The sequence below is a fragment of the Amblyomma mixtum genome, chromosome 8 (assembly GCF_055824585.1).
Source record: "Amblyomma mixtum isolate Tamu chromosome 8, ASM5582458v1, whole genome shotgun sequence".
NCBI classification, from domain to species: Eukaryota; Metazoa; Arthropoda; class Arachnida; order Ixodida; family Ixodidae; genus Amblyomma; species Amblyomma mixtum.
This window is the reverse complement of record NC_143019.1, coordinates 1,477,480-1,504,055: the sequence shown is the minus strand read 5'-3', so window position 1 is coordinate 1,504,055 and position 26,576 is coordinate 1,477,480. Positions and strand designations below refer to the sequence as shown.

At 45.2% G+C, this 26,576-nt stretch overlaps 1 protein-coding gene across 1 annotated transcript in view; it reads right to left on the bottom strand.

Moving 5' to 3' along the window:
* The window catches only part of LOC149331130 (uncharacterized), a 96,154-nt gene extending 70,261 nt beyond the window's left edge, over positions 1-25,893 (bottom strand). The window contains exon 1 of the mRNA XM_089555876.1: positions 25,767-25,893. Coding sequence (XP_089412002.1) covers positions 25,767-25,893 — 127 coding nt within the window. The remainder of the gene's footprint in view (positions 1-25,766) is intronic.
* Between the last annotated feature and the right edge of the window lie 683 nt (positions 25,894-26,576).

The window sequence follows — 26,576 nt, the reverse complement described above, 5'->3', positions numbered from 1 at the left end:
CGAGTTGGTATTGCATCTTTAAGGAACGAAACAGCGCAACTAAAACGAAGGACCTTTCTCTTTTTCTTGGTCCTTCGTTTTAGTTGCGCTGTTTCGTTCCTTAAAGATACCTTTTTGCAATCAGTTCCGATTTTGGGTATGGGGACCGAGATAAAAGTTTCAAGCGCGAACTTCGAAAAGAAATTAGGCAGCTGAAAAGTAGCCTGGAATTTATAAACGACGAGTTTGAAACCCTCAAGACCGAGTGTAGTGATGTGAAGAGGGAAAACTCTGAGTTACAAGCGTCTAACAAGTTACTGATGCAAGAAATTGAAGCTCTGAAAAAACAAGTGCAAGAAAATGCTTTGAAGATCACTGCCCAGGATCAGTATTCAAGAAACAGAAATATAGAAATCTAGGGAATACCACTAAACAAAAATGAAAACTTGATTGATATAATTGGCAAAGTTGGCGACACTCTTGGTGAGCCAATAACACAGGAGGATGTTGAGGCATGCCATCGCGTACGTGCATGGCATCCATCTGAGGGTCAAAACATTGCTGTGGCTTTCAACCGCAGAGGAAAACGGGATGCGGTTGTCGAGAAGGCAAAAAAGACGAGGTTCACGACTGAAGACTTGGGATTTCCCCCCCGCCCCCCCCCCCCCCCCCCCCCCCAATCAGTGTTTGTAAATGAGCACCTGTGCCCGCAACTGAAAACACTGCTCGGAGAAACTTTCGGAGAAACTACCAAACAAAAATGGCTATCTTAGTTTTTTGCACTGCAATGCGCAGCCTGCAAAGAATAAGAATGACGAACTGACAGCTTTCTTTAACAGCTTTAGTTTCAAATTTGACGTCATCATGGTAACAAAACCTGGTACACTTCACAAGAAGACGTACTTAGCATGGATGGCTTCAACAGCTTCTACTTAAACAGATGCCGACGCCGAGGTGAGGGCGTATTGCAACTTGTCTCCAACCGCCTTACTTGCAATATGCTCTCCGAATTCTCCGCCATGACAGCTGATTATGAAGTGTTAACACTACAAAGCCAAAACACTGTTTTTTCCGTTATACAGTTGAACCCCTTAATAACGAAAGCCCTCAAGAACGAAATTCTCGCGGCAACGAAAAATTCCGGCGCCCCCGGCGAACTCCCATAGGGTTCAATGCATTTGTCCCCTCTCAACAGCGAAGGTTTTTTAAAAAGCAGTCCCGCATTAACGAAAGTTTGAGGTAGTGATCTGCAACATTTTTTCGGCACATCAGCCAGTCGGGAACCTAGAATGGGCAAAACTGCAGCAGCACACTGATCCGACAAGTCGGGCCCGTTCATTTTACCTGCCAACAAGCACCAGCGCAGCCATTTTTGTTTACTTTCGGTTGGTTCGGTAATGATGATGATAGCAAAGCAATTTTTTTTTTGCCCGCTGAAAGCGGCTTTTTGCTAGCCCGTCTGTTGGCAACTACGCACGCACGTGACGTTTCACGTGACGACACCGCCGGCCAACCTGGGAAGAGCAAGCATGGAGGAAAGAAGGAAAAGTTTCCTTCCTCCATGAGAGCAAGGAACCCTTTTTTTTTTCGCTAGTGCGCCGACCACGCTATCTCGCCGATCTCACCGGCCGCCTTGTGCAAGCCGAATTCGCCCGCGACTTGGTTGTGTACAGTGTTTTTTGTTGTTCTTTTTACTGTCGGAAACATGCCGCCTCCTGTAAAGAAGCGTAAGTTTTTGACGCTGCAGGAAAAGGCTGCAATCATCGCCGAAGCTAAAAAAGGCAGAAAGAAGACGGACATTGCGGAGGAGTTCAGTATCCCGTGCAGCTCACTTTCTACGATTCTGAAATCAAAGAATGGCATCATGGCGGCACTCCAGAATGGCGCGCGCGCTCAGAACAAGACTTTGGCAACGCCGGTCTACGAAGACGTGGACAAAGCCGTATTTCAGTGGTTCGTTTGCGAGAGCGGCAACAAGGTGCCTTTGTCTGGAAGCCTTCTGCAGCAAAAGGCGATTGACTTCGCGTGCATTCTGGGGCACGACAACTTTAAGGCAAGCGCCGGATGGCTAAGTCGATTTAAAGCGCGGCACTGCATCGTCACCAAAGTGTTGTCGACGACGACGAAGCTATGCATAGCTTATCAAGCTGCGAAGCCAGAGTCGTCAAGCTCGTGCACAGCAATGTCAAGCAGAGCAAAATAAGCGCCTTTTGGTTCTGGAAGGTAATGGGTGGGCTTATTTGTCCATTTTCGCGACAGCGAAATTCTCACGACAAAGAAAAGGTTTTCCTTCCCCGGCGGTTTCGTTATTGCGGGGTTCGACTGTATACCGCCCACCGGACGGTAAACCTGACCTCTTTTTCACGTTTCTAGATAAGTTATTAAGCTTTACATGTTCCAATCAATTGAATCTCATTATTGGTGGCGACTGTAACATAAATTGGCTTGAAGATACTTCCAGCTCTCATGAGTTTCACACATTTTTAGATTCCTTTCACTGCAGTAACGTCATAACAGAACCCATACGCATCACCTCCTGTTCTTAAAATCTTCTTGACTTGCTTATCACAAACAAAAGAACGGAGTGCGCCAAATCAGGTGGTGTTGCTGCACAGCTAAGTGATCATTTGCCCATTTTTCTGATCTGCAAACAAAATGGTGTTCTGAAAAACTGTGCCAATCTCCCAATGTCTATTCTTACACGAAATATTAACCTGAAAACTCTCAATCTTTTTCGAAGTCGGGTGGAATGCACAAACTGGACCTCTGTATATGAATGCACAGATGGAAATCTAGCATATGATACGTTTATGACTGTCCTTAACAATGTTTACGATAGTTGTTTTCATGTGAAAAGAGTAAAGAGTTCCAAACAAAATGGCTGCGGCTTAGCTAAGGTTAAGCCTAGTCAGATGCGAAGCATATTGATGGCTAGGCTTGGTAATACATGGCTTTCCTTGGTTGACGTTCATCCCGCTCTTCATCGGTCTCTGTGGCACGCTGAAGCTTTCGCTTCTCGTTCAAATCAGCCCTGCTTCTAGGCGGCATCCCAACACCTGGCCGCCTCGTAAGTGCCCGGAGAGCGAGGCAAGCTCAGCTTTATACCGCTGCTGTAGCGTCACGTGGTCAGCTGCAGCGCCTCCGATGTGGAGCCTCCACCGCCGCGGCCGACCGCGCGAGCCGTCAGCCCATCTCTCCTCTGCTGTGACGTCATGTTGTCACGTGGTCAGCCGCCGCGCCTCTGATGTGGAGCCTCCACCGCCGCGGCCGACCGCGCGAGCCGGCAGCCCATCTCTCCTCTGCTGTGACGTCATGTTGTCACGTGGTGTCACGTGGTCACGCTAACGGTCAATGGTAGCTCCACCGCCGCGCTCGACGGGCTGTAGTGTAGCTCTAGTAATATGCTTCGCATAAAAAAATTCGCAAGCCATGGCTCACAGATGAGTGCCTCGAAATGATACGCGAAAGAAATGAACTGTACTTTCATTTTGTGGAAACTAGAAATCCCGCAGACTTTCCTGCTTTTAAAAGATACAGAAATAAAGTAACGAAGTTCTTTCGGAAATCTAAGAAAGATTACTACGAACATGTTTTTAATGAGGCATCTGGCCGCAGTGACCTCATATGGCATGAAATAAATCATTTATTGAAACCAGGTACAAAACAGAATGATAGTCTTCAAATTAGAATCAACGATCAGCAATTACCATCTCATTTCAACGAATACTTCACAACTCTTGCAAATAGCAACTATAATGAAAATGCAAAACTCTTTTTAGGTGCATTAACACTTCTTTTTGGGCGGGTTGGTGCATACTTGATTTGAAGAAAATAGCGCCATGCAGAGCATGCAAACCACGAAAAGACAAGAAAGAGACACAAAGCGCTAACTCACAACTAATTTTATTGAAACCAGGCAGCGCCTTTATATGGCGAAGTTTCACTGAAAAAGAGGGAGGAGGGCAGGAAAGGTAAAGATATCAAAGCGACCATCACAGCGAGCACACATGAGGTTGCCAGATAAGGCACGACTCTCCATTCATCCTGTGTTCCGCAGGAGTGGTCTATGCTATCCTGTTAATGTGTGAGAAGACCTATGTTGGCCATACTGGGCGCTGCATCAACGAGCGCTTGGGGGAACATGCCCGAAATTGATCAGATTTAAAGGATAAATATGCACATTTGGTAGCGCATATTATGGGTTGCGACGGATGCGAGGCACGATTCAGTCAGACTAAGATTCTTGGCAAAAGCGCAGATAAGAAGGCACGTGAATGTCTGGAGGCTTTTCACATAAGGAAACTTGGCAATAGGTGTGTCAGCACCCCATCTGTTTCACTTTTATGCGAAGCATATTACTAGAGCTACACTACAGCCCGTCGAGCGCGGCGGTGGAGCTACCATTGACCTTTAGCGTGACCACGTGACACCACGTGACAACATGACGTCACAGCAGAGGAGAGATGGGCTGCCGGCTCGCGCGGTCGGCCGCGGCGGTGGAGGCTCCACATCAGAGGCGCGGCGGCTGACCACGTGACAACATGACGTCACAGCAGAGGAGAGATGGGCTGCCGGCTCGCGCTGTCGGCCGCGGCTGTGGAGGCTCCACATCAGAGGCGCTGCAGCTGACCACGTGACGCTACAGCAGCGGTATAAAGCTGAGCTTGCCTCGCTCTCCGGGCACTTACGAGGCGGCCAGGTGTTGGGATGCCGCCTAGAAGCAGGGCTGATTTGAACGAGAAGCGAAAGCTTCAGCGTGCCACAGAGACCGATGAAGAGCGGGATGAACGTCTGGCTAAGCGGCGTGCTCAATATGCGGCTCGGCGACAACGTTCTTTCCATGGGTGCCAAGAATGCTGTTGTAGCCGGTGCTGGGGCAGCGGTTGTACAGTCTGCATTGAATTCACCCATGATCCCGTATATAGCTGCCACGGCAATCCTTGCTACACTTCTAGTGGTTGTATTAAAATGACCAAGTATTCAACCAAGGAAAGCCATGTATTACCAAGCCTAGCCATCAATATGCTTCGCATCTGACTAGGCTTAACCTTAGCTAAGCCTCAGCCATTTTTTTTTTCGTCCGAGTTCGAATTCTTAGATGCCGCCCTTAAATAATCTTTGTTAACTTTTTTGTTTTTGTTCTGGTTACCGCTTTCTCATGTGTGCTCGCTGTGATGGTCGCTTTGATATCTTTACCTTTCCTGCCCTCCTCCTTCTTTTTCAGTGAAACTTCGCCATATAAAGGCGCTGCCTGGTTTCAATAAAATTAGTTGTGAGTTAGCGCTTTGTGTCTCGTCCTTGTCTTTTCGGGGTTTGCATGCTCTGGCGCTATATTCATCAAATCTTTTTAGGTGCACCTAATGCAAACTCTGTTTTTTTTTTAACCTATTGCACCACAGGAAACTCACTCAGTTTTTATGTCCTGCAAAAACAGCAAAGCACGAGATATAGACGGGCTGGAAATCAAGCCTATTAAGTTTGTTGTCGACCTCCTGGGAGACGTTATTGCCCATATTTTCAATGTTTGTCTAGCTACTGGTGTCTTTCCCGTGAACATGCAGAGGGCTAAAGAGACGGTCCTGTACAAATCTGGAAACAAAAATGAGCTTTCTAATTACCGCCCAGTTTCGGTGCTGCCAGTTATCTCAAAGAGATTTGAAAAAATCATCTGTAAAAGGATTATGTCATTTTGTAATAAGCATAATGTTTTGTCGGAGCGCCAGTTTGGTTTCCGCCAAAATATGTCTACGGAACTGTCTCTTCTAACCCAAAAAGATTTCATTATCAAAGGATTCGAAGAAAGAAAAATAACATTAGGTGTTAATGTTGACTTTTCAAAGGCTTTCGACAGAATTAATCATCAAACTCTTTTCGCTAAATTAGAGCACTACGGTTTTCGTGGCATTGTCCTTGCTCTCCTAAGATCTTATTTAGAAAAAAAGAAAACAATGCGTTTCTATCGGAGAAGAGCAGTCCACGTTACGAAGCATAACAAGCCGAGTACCACAGGGCAGTGTCCTCGGACCGGTACTCTTCAATATATACATTAATAATATAACACGGGTATTCCCAGAAGCCTCTTTGGTAATTTATGCAAGTTCATTTATGCGAGTTCAGAGAAAGCCAAAAGGTGGGGCGGAGGGGTAACAGGAATGTCATGGTTTCCGAGAACGGATAGTAGGGGGTTAGGAGAAGAAAAAAAAAGGTGAACAAAGGGAGAGGGTGAGAAGGCCGGAAATGGGGTGGAAGATATGACGTGGGAAGAGTGCAAAGAGCGATAATATACTTATGCGAGGTTCTAGGAAATGGTCTGACCGCGTGCAAGACATTTGTTAATTTAAAATTATGCTAACCCTGGAATGTACCTGAGAGATTCCAGGTTTCCTCTGGACATGTTAATCCCTGTTGGTTGCAGTGTTTTAAATTTGTGGATTAGGAATGCTTCTCTGTATTTTCTGTCCCTAGTCGACTTGAAGCCCGACTGAAGAATGAACAATTTGAGTTCGTCGAATTTGTGATGGCGTTGATTAAATGTTTACAATTGCTCTGTATACTGCATGCTCTTATCTTCGTACAATTTTAATCGCAGCTTTGATTTATTTCTGCTGTTATGCGTTGTCAAGAGAAAAAAATGGTAAGAACCGTTGTCAAGCTGCTCGAGAAGCAGCTTTTTGTTCTTATCCTTGCATTTATTTCTGTATTGAAAGAAATGCTAAATAAATTGATTGATTGATTGATTGATTAATTGATTGATTGATTGATTGATTGATTGATTGATTGATTGATTGATTGATTGATTGATTGATTGATTGATTGATTGATTGATTGATTGATTGATTGATTGATTGATTGATTGATTGATTGATTGATTGATTGATTGATTGATTGATTGATTGATTGATTGATTGATTGATTGATTGATTGATTGATTGATTGATTGATTGATTGATTGATTGATTGATTGATTGATTGATTGATTGATTGATTGATTGATCATCGTTCACTGCTCGATTTCATTAGATAAGCGAACCTTTACTCATTTATTTAGGCACCCTCATCTATCGTTACATACCGTTTTATGCTCTGAGGCAATCAACATCGCTTAAAAAAAATGTGTCTACGCTCATCCCAGCAAATGAATGGGGGAAATGGGGCGATTGTCAGTGCAGCGCATGTTTTATTTAGCTAAGCTCATTATATGTGACCACTAATGTTTTCTAAAAGAAAGGGAAGCTATCTCAACATTGACCGACCGGCTTTGCTGCGTTTTGTCAGGCGTTGTTCCTGGGTGGTGCACAAGAGGTCATTCTGTAGCTTGCTGCCATAGCTTAGAAGAGGGGTCACACGAACCAGCAACCGAAACGTCATGAACATCGCTGTGCGCGAGAGCGGAAAATTCGACTCCCTAGCCGCAGAAGCAACCAAAACCGAAAGAACCTGCAGGTAAAACACGGCGTTGCCATCCGGCTTTCTGAATGTCAAGCCAACGCCAGCCCGTTCAGCTGTGGTTGTGCGGCCGTTGACAAATATTTCATGGAGCAGCGCTTTGAAGTAGTAGCTGTACTCATGATAGCATCATTCATCAGAAATATCAGAGTGCAACGAGCAGGTTATGAAATTTTCCAGGAGTTTTGAACGTCGCCGAACAATGTTTCACTTCTGTGCTTTTTGTAACGTGCTTCTTTATTTCAGTAAAGTTTAACTGCACAGTGGCAGGAGGTCGCGAACAGTGACCGGCTATGTGATCACCATCTGAAAATTCTTTTTTCACACCCTTTTAATTAAGTAAACACAAAATTATTCTATTTCTAAATGATCTCTAACGATTTGATAAATCTGCAGTATTATGTGCCGTCGGTAGAGAAAGGCGAGCATGTGGATCCGAGTTGAACAACGCCTCCATTATCCAGCAGTCGCGGGGTGACGAAGGAAGATACACTATAAAAGCCGCTTAAAAATTATTTTACCAGGCAATCCAGCTTGTTATTTGATCGACTGCATTTAGGTGACGTGGGCAGGTTTACATCATTTCTAAAAACCTTCTCGGTCACGTAGATTGATTACAGGTAAAAAATAAAATGGCTGAGGCTTAACTTGGTTAAGCCTGGAGAATGCGAAGCATCATCGTGTCGCGTAATTTGGAGGCGCACAACCACAGCGACGGCGCGAGGTGGGCCCCCGTTTCTCCACTGTCGTGACGTCATCGTGTCACGTGGTGTGACGTCATGTATTACGTGATTTGGAGGCGCACAACCACGGTGAAGGGCTGAAGTGGTAGCTAAAGTAGTATGCTTCGCATAAAAAAATCTCCACATTTGGACAACCCAGAAAGGAAGTTTAATCTGGAGTTTGGTATTGCATGACCCACAACAAAAGATTCGCCTGGGTTGCACTGCTCAATAGTCGACCATTCGACGGACGGAGGCAAGCCGATATGAACTTCCATCCGTTCTCGTTATGCAGTCAACGAATTGGGCATTGAGCAAACACCGAGGAAGCGAGAAATACCGTCCCGGCGCAGAACACTGTGAGCCTCGGCGTTTCTTTGATCGCTTCACCTTGTTGCACAGGGGAGCTCTGGCGTGGCAATATAACTAGCGCAAACGGAAAGTCGTGCGCCAGGGACAGATCGAAACGGCGACAAGGAATGTTTTTTTTTCTTTTGTTTTCGTTTCTTATGGAAACCTGTGCCGCTTCAATGCAGCTGGGCTGACTTGGAAGAACGCCAGTGTTTTATTTCGTGCATAAAATTGCATAATAAAGCGCGTACCGGAAGCAAGAAGAACATTTGAAATTTGTACTTGGTAGGAAGACAGCGCAAAAAATGACAACCACAGGGGAGGACAAGACGCAAAAGAACGCTTATTTTGTGTCTTGTCCTCTCCTGTGGTTGTCGTTTTCTGCGCTGTCTTCCCTACAAAGTATGAATTACCAACCATCCCAGCACCATGTTTTTTTTTTTGAAGTTCATTTCAAATGCTTTTCGCAAACCTAGTGAACGCGATGTCTGTGAGCAAAGCATAACCTCTTCAGGAATGAGCAAAGTTACCAAATTGGGCGCTTATAAAAATGTGCTGTTCATGTGTGGTTGATCCCATTAACGCAAAAAAAAATTGTATATGTAGGTACAACAGGTCGTTGTGTATGGCCTTTCTTCTGATTTTGACCTTCGAGTTTCGATGCCTTCCGAAATATGCGAACATATCTACTCATGCACAATTACCTAAACAAATTTTTCAAATAAAATTGCAATTAATTCTCATGATGGAGCGAAAGAAACGACAGCATTTTCTCTGCTAGTAGCAGAAGCTCATGTAAGCAAAGAAACCAGTATAGAAGGCTCCGTTAACTGCCTCTGTTGCTCTCATTTCTTTAAAATGCGACCATGTGGGAGCTCAAGCAAAGCAATCTAATCCGTGCAGAGACTATGCAGCCAAACTGGTGCATAGAAAAGGCACGAAAAAAGAGAAATCTCTATCACAATTTAGGCAGCGTGTTCCGACGACATGGTTCTTCGATTTGCACTTCTTCCAAGAAATGAGTAGACATATTTTACCGCAATTTTTCTTCAGGCTTTATGGGTATCAAATTATAACGACTGATTGAGGGCTCGTAGGATACACCTGTGATTTCTGTTAGTGGAGGAAAACTTTTTATTCAGCCACACCAATAAGTATTATATAACTTCATCGGTGGAACATCTTTGATCTCTTCTCGACATCAATAAAAGGTAACGTGAGACTCAAATTTAGCCGTTAAAAGCCGGAGAGAGACACATAACTAAAAAAAACCATGGCATTGTTTCATCAGGCGTAGGCAGCAACTGCAATCTGCGCCTTTCGTACACGAAACTGGCGGTTCAGTGTCGTTCTCTACAGATGTAAATGCAGGACTCAGCATTGAATTCTTGAAATACGCGTGGAGACCTGAAGCTGATAGGTTCAGTGCAATCCTGGAAGAGTCAAAGAGAGAAAAAGACAGAGAGTGTCTCCGGATTCAAACTACAGGAACCAGTTGCACTGTAAGTGCTCAGTACTGGCTTCACACATATTTTAGCAGCACAATGGAGAGTCAATATTCACAAGATACAAGCACGCGTTCATTCGCCCCACACAACACGCAGGAGCTATAATTTTTCTTGTGTACCTCTGCTGCCTCTTCTCAGCTCTCCACCTGCCCATATGTAGGGAACCCATCAGGAAACTAGGCTTAGTTTATCTACCTTCTAACCCTATCTCTTCCTTTTTTCAGAAACAGAATGTGCTGTCGCTACTTCGCTGAAGGGGTGCAGATGATATACTTCCAGCGTTACTATACAAGGTACCAAGCACCATAAAAATGAAAACAAAACTCTACGAGGGAGGAACGAAAACACTTTAAGCAATGATTGCTGAGGCGCTAGATTCGCTTCCTTTCTTTATTTGCCAGTTCTTACCGTCTTTGAATGATGTGTGCCTGTGGCCGATGAACTATTTGCGGTTCTAGTTTCCTACATACGGCTGGATATAGTGTTCACGTCAAAATTTCAAAGCAATCCATCTGGCACTACATGACTGCCTGGAGAGAAGCACAGGGCTGTGTCTGCTGTCAGCATCTGCTACCAGTACCCACCGATACCCACAGTGTTAAGGAGCCTGTGTCGCAGAAAAACCGGCGTCGTCGGCGACGTTAGCAAACACTTAATTAATCTCCGCCTCGAGGGTATGACGCGATAGCGCAATCGGTTAATTCCCACATATGCAGAAAAGGTCATTATGTGCTCTACATTCACAGACCGTAGGAGGTCCTCATACCCATCCTGTTGCAGTGGTGCAGAGGTTAATCGATGCGCCACTACGCTGCGATAGCAGGTGCTCCCAGCCGTGGGCCTTGTGCACCCAGGTTTCTCTTCGCGAGCAACGGATCATTCATTTAGGGGCCACCTGGCACGGTGGGCAGTTTTCTCACTACCCGGTGGACAGGTTCTAATGACGCCGCAAGGCCACGTGACCCAGGTTTTCCCACCGGCCAGAGCCTTGCCCGTCGTTATTTTTCGCTCACTTCGCCGATGCCGGAATTTCTACGCAGCAGGACCTTTAACGCTTCCCCTTTAAAATCCTCAGAGAGCCAACCTAGGTGCGCTGTGATGCTGGCAAGTGGGCCGCCTAGGTCAGGTGACCTTGGGACGTCATTACAACCTACCCGTCGGGTTGTGCGCTAACTGCCCATCGTGACAGATGGCAGTTAAACTACTGACTGGTCGCGAGAGGTTTCTCAGGAACTGCAAACTTAAATCGCACAAGCCCCACCGATGGTAGCACCTGCCATTGCAAGGTAGCGACGCATCGCTTAACTGCTGCACCACTGCGCCAGGTGTAGTATGAGGACTTCCAGCGATCTATGAATGTAAAGTACATAATGACCTTCTGCATATATGGGCAATAACCCATTGCCGCTACCTCGTCGCGCCGTTAAGGCGGAGATTAAGTATCCACCCCACTTCTCTCCTAAAAGTACGAAATATGGTGCAAGTGAAAATTTAGAGGACCAAAATCGTCAGCGCCTTCAAAATGTCAACATTGCGATATGTGTCACCGCGGAATAACTTAAGCAAATGAAATAACAGACCCGTACTTTTGTTAAATAAATGCAAACGGACAAAGCCTGATACTGCAGAGAAAGCTGCATGCCAGGCTCCGTTACAGCTGTTTCTCTTCCCATAGAAATTTTTTCTCTCTTCAAAGACTATCAGAACAAAGGCGAAGTAATTAAGGTGGTAACAACCAACTTACTTCGCCTATAAAAGTTGGGTAACACATTTTGTGGCAATCGCAAGCGCACTCGTTGTTTTCCTTTATATACTTTTCCAAATTCTCTTCCTGTCAAGTAGCCTCTGGGAACGGCAGTGGTATAAGAAGCGGCGCGCTATTAGAGGGCTCCACCATTCTCCTGAAATGAAATTTTGCCCACACAGCCGAGATTTATTTCCCCGGAGGCCCTCCGTTTAAGCCGTTTATCTCGCTGCGACGGTGTGCCTTCGACTAGAAATTTGACCCAGTTCCGGGATTATTTTTCTTTCTTTTTGCTGCATCGCCAGTTCAGTGTACCGTGACAATCGATGCGAAGGCTCCGGCACCAGAAAATGCTCGAGTCACGCTTCAATAGCATAAACTTGGAACAACTTTCAGATGAACGAAGCTCATGTTTTTACAATTGTGTTCGCTCTTTTCTTTCGCAACCGCATTGCGTTCCGCCAGTTACGATGCTATAAATCGTGATATCAATTGTATTCTCTATTTTCGTCACATTTTTGTTTTTCGGATCGGATTCAAAGTTTCTAGTTCTTGCCGGTGTGCTGAGGGATTCAAAATGTGTACTGTACGTTAGAATGAGGAAGAAAGAAAGAAAAAGACAAAATATGCCAATCTAATCTAGAAGGTCAGTCTATCTCTTGTGTGCACGCTTCCTTAGGATTAAAGGAAAGTTTCCATTCCTGTAATCCAAACTATGTATATACATGGATGCTATTTCCTGGCTAAAAACTGCCGCAGTCGGTTTGGTACGCCTGCAGTTTATATAAAACGGAGACCTAAAGATGGCAGGTTGGTGGAAGCAGGAATTTATTTCCGTGCTCTCCGTTTGGCTTTCTAGAGCTAAGACTTATTATGATGAAAGCTAACGCAATGTGCTATAGCCTGGGACGGACCAACGGTTCACTTTAACTATTATACTAACTAGGTATAGGTTTTCCTTTGGAACTTTTAAGTTATATAGGAATGCTTGTACCCAGGACAATCATTCATGTAGATTCGAGCTATGGGAGCAAAAGAGCCAGGAGAGTAAGAAAAGCAAGGATTGCGTTCAATGCAGTTAGGAGAAGCGTATATGACATCGCGGGTTTAATCGGGGATTCGGTCGACGTTTTAAGTGCTCGCGCAAAAGGTCGACGTGCTCAACGTAGACGTTTTTACATTGCGATCCTTGATCCCGTCGAATTATACAAGAAGAAATCGGCTTCTCTTAAACGAGGCAGAGGAAACGTACGAAGACTGCAGAAAGCACAGATAAGAATCCGAGGCAGTAATACTGTACCTATACAAACAATCTTCACAGCACTGAAGAAATGAACTCTGTTATGCAGTTTTTGCGCATACGTTCACCGATTTTAATTGAATTTAAATAAAACTGTTAGTATATTGTAGTACATGATGTTATGAATATAAACTTGGCCAAAATCAATATCTGGGGACGTAAAAAACACAATCTGAAGTGCTTGTTAGAACTAGTCTCAGAAACAAAAAAAAACAAGAGCGGTTAAACGGCAGACAATTTTTTTTTTTTTACCAAAAATGTATATTTTGCTCAATACGCTTTATGTTGTATGAAACTGACATACAATGCCATATCGAATTAATACAACGGTACCCGTCCTGTTCTTGCACCGAAAATGAACCCTTGCCCTAAAACACTGACGCTATTGTTTGGAAACCTGTATCGAGGAATGGTTTCTCTAAAGGGCTTTGTACTGAGGCGTTGATATCTCTTTATAGCGCGGTTAAGAAAGAAAAGAGTAAATATAACGCAAAAATAGAGCGCCACCTAGCGAAAGCTGGTTAAGTGAACCTCAGTATTACTGTGGTTGACGCAAATTCTTTTCGCTGTTAGGTCTGATGTGGCGCAATGTGACAGCAATGTAGAGCTTAAGCGTTATCACCTGTAGCCCGACAGCCGTCACTGAAAACGTGATTCCTTTTGGCGCCATCTTTTGTTCGCGTGAGAAATAACGCGGGAAGATCTTATGGCCTCTGGATCTCAGTAAAGTCCCTTACGCTGAAATTTCATTTGCCAAGCGCTTTGCCTAGAGGCTCTGCAAAGAAAACATTACCATGCATTAATAAAACGGTGAAAAGGCAAAATGTTTTGTAGCTTACCCGCGCAACCTCAATACATGGCCCTGTAGGAAAACATTTCCTGGCTACCTGCAAAAACTAATTGAATAAAGCTTATTTTAATCCAATATAAGAAGTTCGTATCTTTTGAACGTACCGACGCGGTGTAACGGTGCATGATTAGAATGCATCTGACTATCTTTGGCACTGCCTTCCTATATATTGCGCGAGTTTCGCTCAATAAATTCAGTTGTCAGTCAGCGCTCTTTCCTGTCACTTCCTCGTTTCGCCTTCGGGCTTCTTCTTTCGCGCTGTTTTCACCAATGTCATGATTAGAATCTTTGTCAAATTTTTGGACGATCGAATAATCTTGGAATGTTTACCCTTGCAGTTGTTGGAACGCGGTTCTGCAGTCGGCGACCGGGAGGAGCAATGGCAAAGATACGGGTAGTTTAGCGGAAAAACAGCAAGAAGACATATATTAAGGCGGAAGCCTTTAATGCCTCATCGTTGTAAGCAGGAGCTGTCGACAGAAATGTCACGCTTTTCAATTGGTCGAAACGGTCGTGACGTCACAGCGAGCGAATTTCAAACGGGGCCCATTGTACTTCGGCTACCTACCATGCAACCAATTAAAGGGATCGTATAGTGATCCTCCAAGTAAGTTTGACAGAGTTTAGTTAATTGCTTACTTAACCAATTAGTCTAATTAACCTTTCTAGTCAGACCAGATAAATAAATAAAACCGAGTAAGAAATTGGCCGAGCTCACGAATCGAACCCCGGTCTCCGGAGTGCGAGTCGAGCACGCTACCACTCCGCCATGCCAGCTTTTTTTTTATTGCCTGGATTTTGCAAAGAAAATTGGACAAAACAAACAATCAACAAAACACAATAAACGCTACCAGCTCGATGGTTTGGAATGAACAAAGGTGCATCTAGTGAATACGGTGGCTTCGTTCACTCCCATCTTCTTCCCTTCCCGTTACGGCGAGGTTTAGGTGCCCACCGAGATATGAGAGAGAGATACATTTCCTTTCCTCAAAAACCAACATAATGGAATTACAGCTACACTTAGAGCGAGCACGAAGCGCTATTTATTTTAGATTAGTGCAGAGCCGGTGTCAGCAAAAACTTGTTTCTCTATTGATTAGATTTGGGAGAGGGAGCTTACCTGGGCTCGTTTCGCAGTTGCCACGCTCACACTTCTCAAAGTGAACGCTATGCGCCGCATCAACAAGAAACTTAAGTGTCTCGCTTTAAAAGTGATCGTGCAGAGGTGATCGAAGCAGAGAGGTGAGGAACCTGATGGACCCATTAAGCTATAGTTTTCAGAGTAATGCGAAACTTGCATTGCACTCTTTGCTTTCACTCGCATTGTCTTTACGAAACGTTCCTGCGAAACTAATCCGGAGTCCTCCACTAAGCCATCTTTTGTATCGTATATTACACATTGTCCAAGCAATCCCAAGCAACGCCACTTCTCTCGTTAGTCCACTCAACACCAGGTCAACCTTCTTCGCATAGGCGCGTCTGGTATGTACTTGAGAGCATGCACATGGACTTTATCAACCAGCGCCATCTAGACAGTGTTTCTTTCAGCCATTAAGTAAAGAGGGTGTTACCGATTAATGCAGTCTACGGCGACGCGACTGCCGACAGACACGTCGTTAAGCCCTGAAAGAGCCCTTCATGCAGCTGCTGAGAACAAAAAAAATCTTTTTAGAACTGTTAGAAGCCCAACTTGTACACCCCGCCGTCGCTTGTCTTGACGAGTTGTGGAGACAAAGTTCAGAGCATTTTACTGTCTCTGCATAAACGCATTATTGAGCTGAATCTTGCGTTTACAGCATACGCACCCGACCCCTCAACTCGAGAGAAGTGGCTTGGATGCTTCTGTGCGGATCCGCATCGGTTCGCTGCTGCACAGATCCTGTGCCATCGGCGAAGCGTAACAAAAACATGTACAACAAGCAGAGCACTGTAAAAGACGCGTACACGTCCTCCACGTGGCTTCCTTCAAAGTTTAATCCTCATCGGCGCAGATATAGGACGTCACTATAGAAGACATACCCGCCAAGTGTGACTTTCTGGCCCACTTTGAGACTTGAATGGGCGCTCCAGTCGACTTGCGAAGGTACAGCTGTGTGGCTTCGTTCAAGAGGACTTCATCAAGAACCGGATTTACGGCGGTTTATTTAAGCAAGAAGTCGGGCTGCGATGCACTAGTGTAAATCTCGATTGCCTTGAAAATGGATGTGGGGATGCATTTGGTGAGGCCTCAATCACTGGATGCGAGATCGTCTTCCTCACAAGGCCGGATGTGTCGTCAGGGCCGTCAGAAAGTGCAATTCAAGATTCTTGATTAAGTTCGTCTCTCTGAGAGGCGGCTTTGTCTCTGGAGATTTCAACATCGATTCAGTGGCCAGCAGGATGAAGACAGATAAAGGCAGATGTGCTGGCTCAATGGCCATACTTCAAAGAAGTTCACTCTGCCTGTCGTTAATGAGCCTCAGGTCAAGCACGGGATCGGGCACATGTATAGACTGCGTCTTCGCAGGAATATAACTGGCTCTCGAAGTTATTTGACACGTTTCGTACTTTCGTTACCATATGGCACTGCTTTGCAAGATGTGAGTTGAAATTCAGTGGAAAAAGTAGGAATTTGTAAATTTAAATGCATAAATAAACAAAATTAAGCCAACATGAAAACACTTTAGCATGGTTTTCAACTCATCCTTCTTCAGCGCTGGAGCGAACCGAAAAAATCACACTTTTTACGCAAAATAATGGATAGGGCCTGAAGGCGTTAGGCGCAGTTAGTCAAAGTTGCATGTTTGATTAATATTCACGGACCCCGTTTCGGATCAAGTCCAACAATCTTGCGAAAAATGTTTCCACGCTGCGTTTATGCACCAGGGGCCTTCAATGCAGCGAAGACTCGCTATCTTATTTTGTGATGGTCGCCAACAAACTCAGAAACTCAGTGGGGCTTGAAAATCTCTGTCACCTGCAGGCGGTTTTTCCATCAGTGCGGGCGCTCCTTATAAGCAGCTCCAAACGATTAAGGGCAAAGAATGCTGCCGCCTGCCAAAGACAGGCGCATTCGGAAAACCGGCGAGAAACACAATCACTTTCGGGAATGTCATTCCCTCAGTAACCGGGTGCCGGCGCCTCTTGTTGCTAACAGTAGCGCAAACTGTACTGTGGAAGCAGAGCCAACGGGGATACCATTAATTTTGTTTAGGTGCGACACCACTATTGGTTTCCTGACCGGGAAAACGCCGGTGTGTGGTGAAAACTCTAAAATCAGTCTTGTGATGCGGGAAATAGGGAGAAAAAAACGAGATTTCTATGGGGGTGATCTTGGCCTATTTAGAGAAATAAAATAAATATTGCAGCGGGTATGTTTTCCGACTTGCGGCGGCGCGAACAGACCAGCTTCGCTGGCCAGTGCACGAGACCACTACGCTATCGCCGCAGCCGGTCACGCCTCGTTGTTGTTGTCCCCAAAATAGTGGCTCGTACTTAACTGCAACACAATCTCACGCAGTGCATTGCACGCCGTCGTCTTCGTCATCTTCCATCTGCGAGCAAGCCGCGAAAGAAAAGGAAACACACTTTCAGCTGCGCTTTCGGCTACGTGGCGTTGGGGTCCGCCTGCAAAAACCTGTTCTCGCATATTATTTTATGGTTAGCAATGCTAAACCGCCAACGTTTTCTTTAAGGCTGCGCAAAAGGCGCTATCTAGGATCTCTGTATAAAAATTTGAGCAGGCTGACCAACATTTGGCTTCAAGGAAAAATTGGTAGCAATTCACTGAGGCCCAATTTTTTTCATAAAAAGTGAAGCTAAGTTAGCCTTGTAATGTTTTTTGCAAGCAAACGCAAGTCTGCCAGTTTAGCCTGAAAGCGTTACCGCACCTATGATGTGCACATTCGCCATACATCACAAAGAATAGATTATTCTTTGTGATTATTCTGCTTATTCAGTTCTGTAATGTCAACAAAATATCTTTGAATACTTCACCAGCACTATTTTTTTAAAAGGCGGCTGACCTCAACATGGAGCCAAGCTGAACGGTGTATTGTTGACTCTGAACTAGAGACGCGGTAAGTTATTGCTTGTAACTAAAAATAATTGAATTACACGACAGAAGGCTTCTCTTTTTAACCTCACTGGCATTTACTGAAAAAGGATTTTCCTCTGGCTCAGCTGATTGGCGTGTTTAGTTACGCAGAAATGAATGTAAACTTCATTGAGAAAGAAAAGCGGAACAATTCCAGGTCCCTCCCACTATCCTCATTTCGACGGCATGGATTTGAATGTCGCATGTAACTAATCAAAAGCACGGACCCCACCACAGGCTGTTATCCTTTAGACACAAAATTCACAGTCAGGGTACGATACAATGGTAATCTGATGTTAATACAATGGAGAGCGTGCAATTCCTTCTGGCCTCCTGCACTTTTATCTGCTGCAACACAGGCAGTGGTGAAGGAATTCTCGAGTTTTCAGTAATTAAGCCAGTTGCCGCTATTTCGGCCAAGAAGACGCGTTCCAGCTATGTTTTCATCAATTGTGCCGGAAGCAGGTGTACAGAGCGTGTTGCATGTTTTCATGTTGCACATGAAGACTCTCCTCATGGCTTGTTTTTGTAGGCTGGTGTTGTTCTTTACCAGGTACCAGGTTCGGGCTTCATTGAAGTGCTTATTTTCCGAACCTACTTCATTCCGCTGAAAGCCAGGATGGCTTGAGCAAGATGGCTAATATATTGTGGGCTTGGGGAATGGCGAAATGCTTTTAAGAAAACTGGCCTCTGAGTATACTTAGTTCATTTCATTAACAAACTGGGATTGCAACAGTTTCCCGCTCCCATGCTAATGGACTTGGGGTCCATTAACATGCGGCCGCATTTTGCTGGTGGAGAAATTTAAAAAAAAAAAGTCCTTGTGTTGTGAGAATCAATCGCACGGTAAAGAACCCCGCGTGAACGAAATTATTGCCGAGACTTCTAATACCACTTCTCTTAAAGCACACGTTTTTGCGCCGGGACAATAGTTTCTACACACCATGACATGTTATGTCACACCCTGTATACTACGCCCTACTATACCCTACAATACGATACCATAAAATGAATAACCACAGCATGCCATCTCTTCTTCTCTACTCAAATGCAGGACACGGGATTTTGTTCGTTCGCCGTATTGCACAGGAGAGCTGTCGAGCAGTGCCCCATTTCTGCCCTGACTCAGCGACCAGGTCACGGAGTAAGCGAACTCGTCGACCTCCTTGTCTGGTCCCGGCGGGAAGAGTGACGGGGGGAGATTACGGAAAGGTAAGTGCGCAGACGCATGTTCCTGTTTTCGGCGCACGAACAACGTGCGTCAACGCCGAAATACTTGCGTGCAGCCTGTGCGAAGGTAGGAAGGCTGCCTTGAGCTCAATTCGACACCAAAATGAACTCTTAGCTGGTTCAAAAGAGTGGACTTGCAGGCAAGGAGTGATGACATAACGGTTAAAGTACGTCATAAACAGTTCGCTGTTCGCACCCTTTTTTCATTAAATCGATTTCGGCGAGGATGTGAGTCGAATAATGCAGATGAGGAGGAAAAGCTATGAGTATACAGCTCATGACAGCAAAACCTGGTAGGCACTCGGGAGAAACAGCGAAGTTGACGCAAATAGAAATGATAGGTAACCGTACCCGGTAAAAAATAAGAGAGCAAGAGTAAAGGGAAGGTGGTTGACCAGATGGTGTTCCGGGACTTGCCGCCGTGGTGGTTCAGTGAGTATGGCGCTCGGCTGCTCACCAGAAAGACGCGGGTTAGATTCCGGTCGTGGCGGTCGAATTTCGATGGAGTTGAAATTCTAGAGGCCCGTGTACTGTGCGATGTCAATGCACGCTAAAGAACCCCAGGTTGTGGAAATTTCCGGAGCCCTTCACTACGGTGTCCCTTATAGCCTGAGTCGCTTTGGGACGTTAAACTCCCATAAACCAGAACACGGCTGGTTACTCGGCGCTGAGGGAAGGGAATGTTCACTTTGCTTTGTTACCAGTGAGGTGAGTGTTTTGCTCTCGAGTAAAAGAAGTTACTTATCCGAGAGGTCCTCAGCTGATAGTTACCAAAAGCAGACAAAATACCAAAAGTAGAGAAGATATTTCACTTCAGCGGATCCCCCGTAGTTCGGCCAGAAACCGCCAGTCCTTCCTCGCTATGCGAAGGTCACTGGCAACGGATGCGGGCATGCACGTAGCGTGTAAAAATACCTGCATCCTCTGGAACATAGCCTACTCTTAGTCAACCCTCACATGTTCGAACCTTCCCTATCCGCACTGCTGCATGAAATTTACAAAATGTATTCCATTTACTTACATTCGCTTCGGCCTTTTGAGTCGTCACTTTTCTATATATATGCAGAGGCCTTAGATTTAGCAGACACGTGACGCTGCAGTCCAGAAACGGCAAACGTGGCCCTTATCTTACAGGGCTAATTAATTCAGACTTCTCTAAAATCATCGCTACAACTCCTGCCTACAGCAGCAGGTTTTTGCTGCATTCTGCCAGCGCTATTTCTTCTCATAAACACGCTTTTATAGTACTCTAACTATTAAAGCCCGAGTGTTTCGGGGTAACATTCTCGCCAAGTTAAATTTCGAGTTTCAACTTAACTCACATGCCTTTTTATTCTCCTTGCTATGTCTTTTCTGTGAACTTCGCCTTCCCAGACAACGCACATGAAGAAAATATACGAGCTCTACACGGTGTGGCTTTTTGTAAATGCCAGACATTTTTCTTGACACTGTGCCAGGACGATAAAGGCAAGCTCAGCGTTTATACCCAAGAACTCGTGGTCGAAAAGCAACGCAAGCGCTCCTTGTTTAACAGGTTAGCAAAAAGTACTGTTCTCACTCGTCGATCTAGTTCGGTGAAGACAGACGTGTTCGCAGTTTATTCTCATAACGTGGCGTTCGTGAACAACGCCGAAGCTCATGGTTTAAGATCCCAACGCGAAAACACTATAAGTCTGTAATGCCGAAAGGCGCTGCGGGTAGCAAATAAACCTAGTTCAGTGAACGCCGTGCCAGGTGGAACCACGTGAGCTCGCAAGGTACTGTCGGGCGCACAGAACTAGTTCTGGACGCGGAGAAATTCAGGCAATCGATAGAGTCTAGGCACGCAGCTCTAAGCCAGACGTCATATGTCATCGCCCTTTAGTATGTTTCTATGGTGGCGGCCCAATGTATGTAGCGTGTTCCCGTCGTATAAAGGGCAGCACAGTCCGCTACAAAGCGTACATCCACATCTTTAGTGATGTCTTCGTGCGTGGCTTTAATGGGGCAGGTGGCGGTGATCTTCGGTTCTTGAACAGCTATACCAGAGACTGATTCTAATATATCTGTTCCTGAGTTCTTAATCATATGCATGCCCTTAAAAGTCATGCCTTTGTTAACACTCACTCATTTATTATCTTACGATACTAATCGTGGCCCGCGGCACATTGGACCTCCCTTCGACGAAAGACATCGCTCCTTCTACTGACTGGCTTCGCTCCATAAACAATGTCCGCTGACCATGCACACTAGTCCTCATGTCGCTGTTGTTATCCTCCAATAGAAACTGCTGCCTTGCTGGACATATCGCAAAAAACTCTTCGTCTTCATTTCGACAACATCTAAAAACATCTCCCGTATTCTGCTCTGATGATATTGTTGCATTGTGGATATTGTGTTTTCTGTTTTCCGTAAATTTTCAAAAAAGGCCTCCACCCTATGCTATTAATGTGCCATTTTCGACTTAGTTATTCTGTGATATCTTCATAGTTCTTCTAACCCCCCTTTTTGTGTTGGTTCGAACTTCTCAGAGTGCCTTCCTCTTCGACTATTTTCCTGTGCTGCCTCATTTCTTTTGAAGCTGAATATCTTACACAGGCATCGACCACAGAAAATTCTAATAGAAAGGCATTTCTTTATTTTCTTTCTCGTCTACCATAATTGTTTTTATTTAAAAAAATTTCTGGCCTCTCTTCAGCATGCTGAGCGAATGGGTGTTCTCAATAAGCGCCGACTGATCGATGCCTTCGTTCGTTGTGTAGCACTGCCTTAAATTAGTAGGGCACGAATGGACGCTGAAAACCTACAAATGGGCCTAATTGCTTTTTTTTCCCGCTCAACATCCTCAGTGTGCTACTGCGGGAGCGAAACTACACGCTATATACCACTCTGTGGGGTTTTTAACGCGATAGTGTAGAGCGATTTATTGACACGTTGAAAGCGCCGGCGACGAATACCCTAGCGCAAGTAGTCTAAGAACCAGTGAGGCGAGAGACCGGGATACAAGTGGCAGTTCTCCAGCAGGAGCATCTCACGGGCGGCGCTAGCGCCAGCATTAAAGGCCCCAGTGTCCAGAAGATCCGTTGTCGGAATTCTCGGTGTCCGCGACTGCTATGTGAGCAAAAAATTCCCGAGCATGATTCTTGCAGGGGTGTCCAGAGATCGACCTAGGAGGCAGTGGGTCAAAAAGGTCACGTGACCTTGTGGTGTCATCACGACCTGCCCACCAGATAGTGAGCAAACTGCTCAACATGGCTGGAGGCAGTTAAGTTTATTACTCGACGCTCGGAAATAGCAAAATGGGCCAGACAAGGCCCACCACTGGAAGCATCTGCCATTGCAGGGCAGTGGCGCATCTCTTAACCTCAGCTGCACCGCTGCGCCAGGAGGGGAATGAGGAGTCCCGTGAATCTATGATTGTAAAGTAGAGAATGACCTCCTGCCAACATGGGAGTTAACTCGTTACGCCTTCGCGTCATACCCTTACGGCGGAGCTTAAGTGTCCCCTCCAACTTTTTTCAGTCCTTGTTGTTTCTTACAGCGCACAGAGGAAGTCGAGGATGATGTAAATCCAACCTCGGCTTTTGCAAGCAAAATGCTTAGCGTACTTCACCGAGACTGCACTTTCTCGGCAGAAAGAATCAAGGAGGGGAGCCAAAACACCAGTTAGATCTTCAAGTTATGAAAAGATTGCACAAATCGCCAAGAAGTAAAGCAAATTTGCAAATTCGTTACAAATTTTTCTATTCCACGCACTTTAAGCGCGATTTATTTAATGTGCACTTCGTGTACTGTTGCTTCTTTCGATGCTTTTTGTTGTTTTGTCGTACCATTCATGTTTTGTACAATTCCTGCAAGTGCAACCTGCATGAGGCTGTAACACTAGATTTAAGGCTGTTTTTTTTTTTTTTTGCAGTAGCAGTGCGCCTGTCGCATAAACTATCATTTACTAGTATAGATACAAACTGGACTATCCAAGGAAGTCCAGTAACGTCCGGTGATGTGGCGTTGCTTAACTATGCATTGCTGTCCAGGTAACGCTCAAAATTACACTTATGGCGATTTTAAACCCGATCGCATGAATTAATTTTGCGTTCTCTTGACAAAGAGAGTATATATTTTCACTGAAAGCCGAGCTATTATGAAAGACAAAACGGCAAAAAACTGATTTTCATGTTTAGCTGCAACCCGTTTTCACAAAGTGTTGTGAAGTCAATGGCTTGTTGCGGTATATTTGAAGAATGTGCACATCCCCATTCTCTCCCAGTCAGTTTTAATCATGTATTATTATCGTTATCGTTTCGAGTTAAAATAGGTGAAGAAAGACAACGGCTTCCTTTTTAATTTCACATTTTTCTCAGTCTTATATTTGTCTGTCACCGCCGTCCAAAATAATCAGGAAAGGTTAAAGAGCTGATTTTGACTAAGGAAAATTATTGGATAAACTGTCCACGGTATCTGTGTTTCAAGCGATTAACATTATGGGGTTTGAAAATGACTATCCGGATGTCGTCTTTGTAAAGTTGAAAGAATCATTGCTCTCATCTTCCTATTTTTGATTGCCTGACCCCGCACTCACGCACTCACTGGGAAACTGCTGGCTTTCTTTGGACAGGTGGAATTCTACTATTTACGAAGCATCAGTAAGTTCAAAAGGTGCGCGTGCCTCGTTTCTTGCTATTTTAATTCAGTAGCATTAGAAGGGTCATCAAGGTGATAACTGTGAGGAGGCATCGTCGTCTGTGCGAATACTCCACCTGCTGGGTTTTGTTGGGTAGATTGGCCTCTCTGCACCTGCAACCATCCCCCTCTCCTCGCGCCCTATTCCCTCCTCCTGTTGTGGAGGGAGTGAAGGGAGACGCCGGATGAAGAGTGCCTCAGCAAACATGAAAATGGCCATGAAGAAAATGACAGACAACAGCCGGCCTATATACAAAATATACAGCCCCTCAAAGAACTATCTGTGCAAAAATCAGGCTTGCGGTAGGTATTCCTTCTTGTTTTACTCGGGAAGGCCAGCCTGTGTTTCACAACCTGCTCTGATGGCTTGAAACAGCAAGCTGCCAATGCAGTGTTGCATCGCTTAAAGGCTGCGCTACAGCCCCAGTAGCGGTCCGAGGACTATCCTGTACATATGAATGTGAAACATTTTGCGCAGCCGCGCACTCGGAACTGGAATGCAGTCAGAAATGGAATATATTGGGAAGTGAAAGACAGCGCACTCTTGGAAGAGAATCAGAACAGGAGTAGATTGGCGAGTGAATGAAGTATGCTATCGCATTTCCTCCACATCAATTCAATTGATCGCCGCTTAATATTTATATCCGCGACTCTCTGCGCGTGTGTCACGGCAAGGTCATTGCGCTTCGTGAGTGCGACGATCAATCGCCGCGTACGGGGAGACGCGTGGTACGGGACGTGGTCTAACTTCGATTTTGTCCCCAATGCAGACCGAGAAAGAGGGAGCCACTCGTGGGGTGCGCTGTCCGCGTCTTTGTAAACCTGACCTGTAATGCCACACGTGGCACGTTCGCTACTTGAACATCATGGATACATATGCATATCCTATACCAATATATTGCTATAGAGTGCGCCACTCATACCCAACAATTCTGCACAAAAGCATTTTTGCAATCGAAACAGTTTATGAGCGCAATTTTTTCGTGCATTTTAAGACTTCAATATAACAAGCAGTACATTCGCAGGTCTCCCGTCGGCAGCCTTGCATTTGTTTGCGATTAACATTGGTGCTATCATCAAAAGCATTCCCTATGGGTTTTGAAGAAAATGACAGAGTAGCGAGGCAGAGTTCTTAATATTCTCCTCATTACGCTGATGTATTCGCAGGTCACTGTTGTTTTCATATGTCTCCTATACTCTGCATGTTCTGCTTTCTATATGAACTGTATTTTCGCTATTGATAATTCTACCTTCCATTTGTAAGTGCTCCCGCGCAAGGACTTTGCCTCTTTCGGTGCCTCATAAATGCATCGTAATAGGCTGACTGATTGGCTTATTTTTTTTATTGCCCGTCGTTTCCGAAGCGTCTGAAAACCATGCTGGCCTACCTGCTTGCAATAACGTATACCCTCAATCCCCCTTGCTTTCTTTTCTTCTTTCATGTTGCGGTTTCTTCCGAATAATTCGTAATGTTGAATTCTTCTTCGCTTTTTAATACGACAACATTACTACCCCTATCTCCGCAAAATCTAACAATCAGATGTCTGCCGCTTGGTGTGTCTCTTCCCACCGCGGCAGAAAAGGTGGAAAGCTCGAACCAGCACAAGAAGAATGCCGCGATCGTCGCTATGAATGAGATCTCAATTCGCGACTGTGTGAAGCTCAGGAATTGCACACCCGTAAAACTTTACTGGAGGATAGCTTTATCGAGGTTAAAAAATTGGAGGAATACTTAAGCGTTGCCTTTGAGGGTAAGATCCGATCGCGATAATGGGTCCCTAATCTGGTTAGGATCCCCAGAGTGCTTAACCCACGATTCACTCCTCATCGCACGACGCTTTTTTACTCCACATAATCATCCGTCTCTTGTAACAAGGCGCAAAATTGTAACAAGGCGCAAACTGTCCCAGAAGTCAGTGTTCCGGATGACCATGGCGGTTTGTGCGAGGACAAGCAGAATCTTGTGCTCCACGTTGGCAGTTTCCGTCTGCGACAGGGTGGCCGCCCGGGCCACCCTATCCAGCCTCATTTTTGAGCATGGCGGGTTGCGGTAGGCCGAACGGAATCTTCTGCCCCAGGTTGGCCAGAGAGTGGCCACGCTGGGTAGATAGGAAGCCACCGGGGCCACCTCAACTTAGGCTATTTTTCGCTCAACGCCGACGACGATAAGAGATTATCTGCATAACGAGAGCTTAACGGTATCGCGTAAAACTATCAGGCAACGCCGTCAAGATCGATAAATGCTCTCTATCATACCAGAAGCCGGTGGACACAAAAGACCATTAGTCGAACAATAATGGTGCCACGCCGATTTTGTAGCGTCAGTCCATTGCCAGTCTTTCCAGCTTTGGTTGTTTGGTCGACAAAAGACGTTCCAAAGTGGGGCAGTTTCCAGTAGTAACTGCTTGTTCGACAGCATCAATAATCAGTGGCAGCCTAGTGAAACAAGGTAGGTTTGAAATTTCTGCCCATTTTTCTTCGGAAGACAGTGGGTTTTTCCTGCTGTACTTATCAGCTTTTTTTGTCACCTGCTTTTATTTATGTCAAGTTTACCTCTACAGTCACAGGTCACCGTCTGTTACCTCTTTGTGTTATTTTTTCACACCCTGTATATTAACTAAATAGAAAATGGTTCCAATTTCATCTGATATATACCAGTGCGATAGATATGCGATGCTCTGTGCCGTCACGGTTCACCAAACGGGCGAGCAT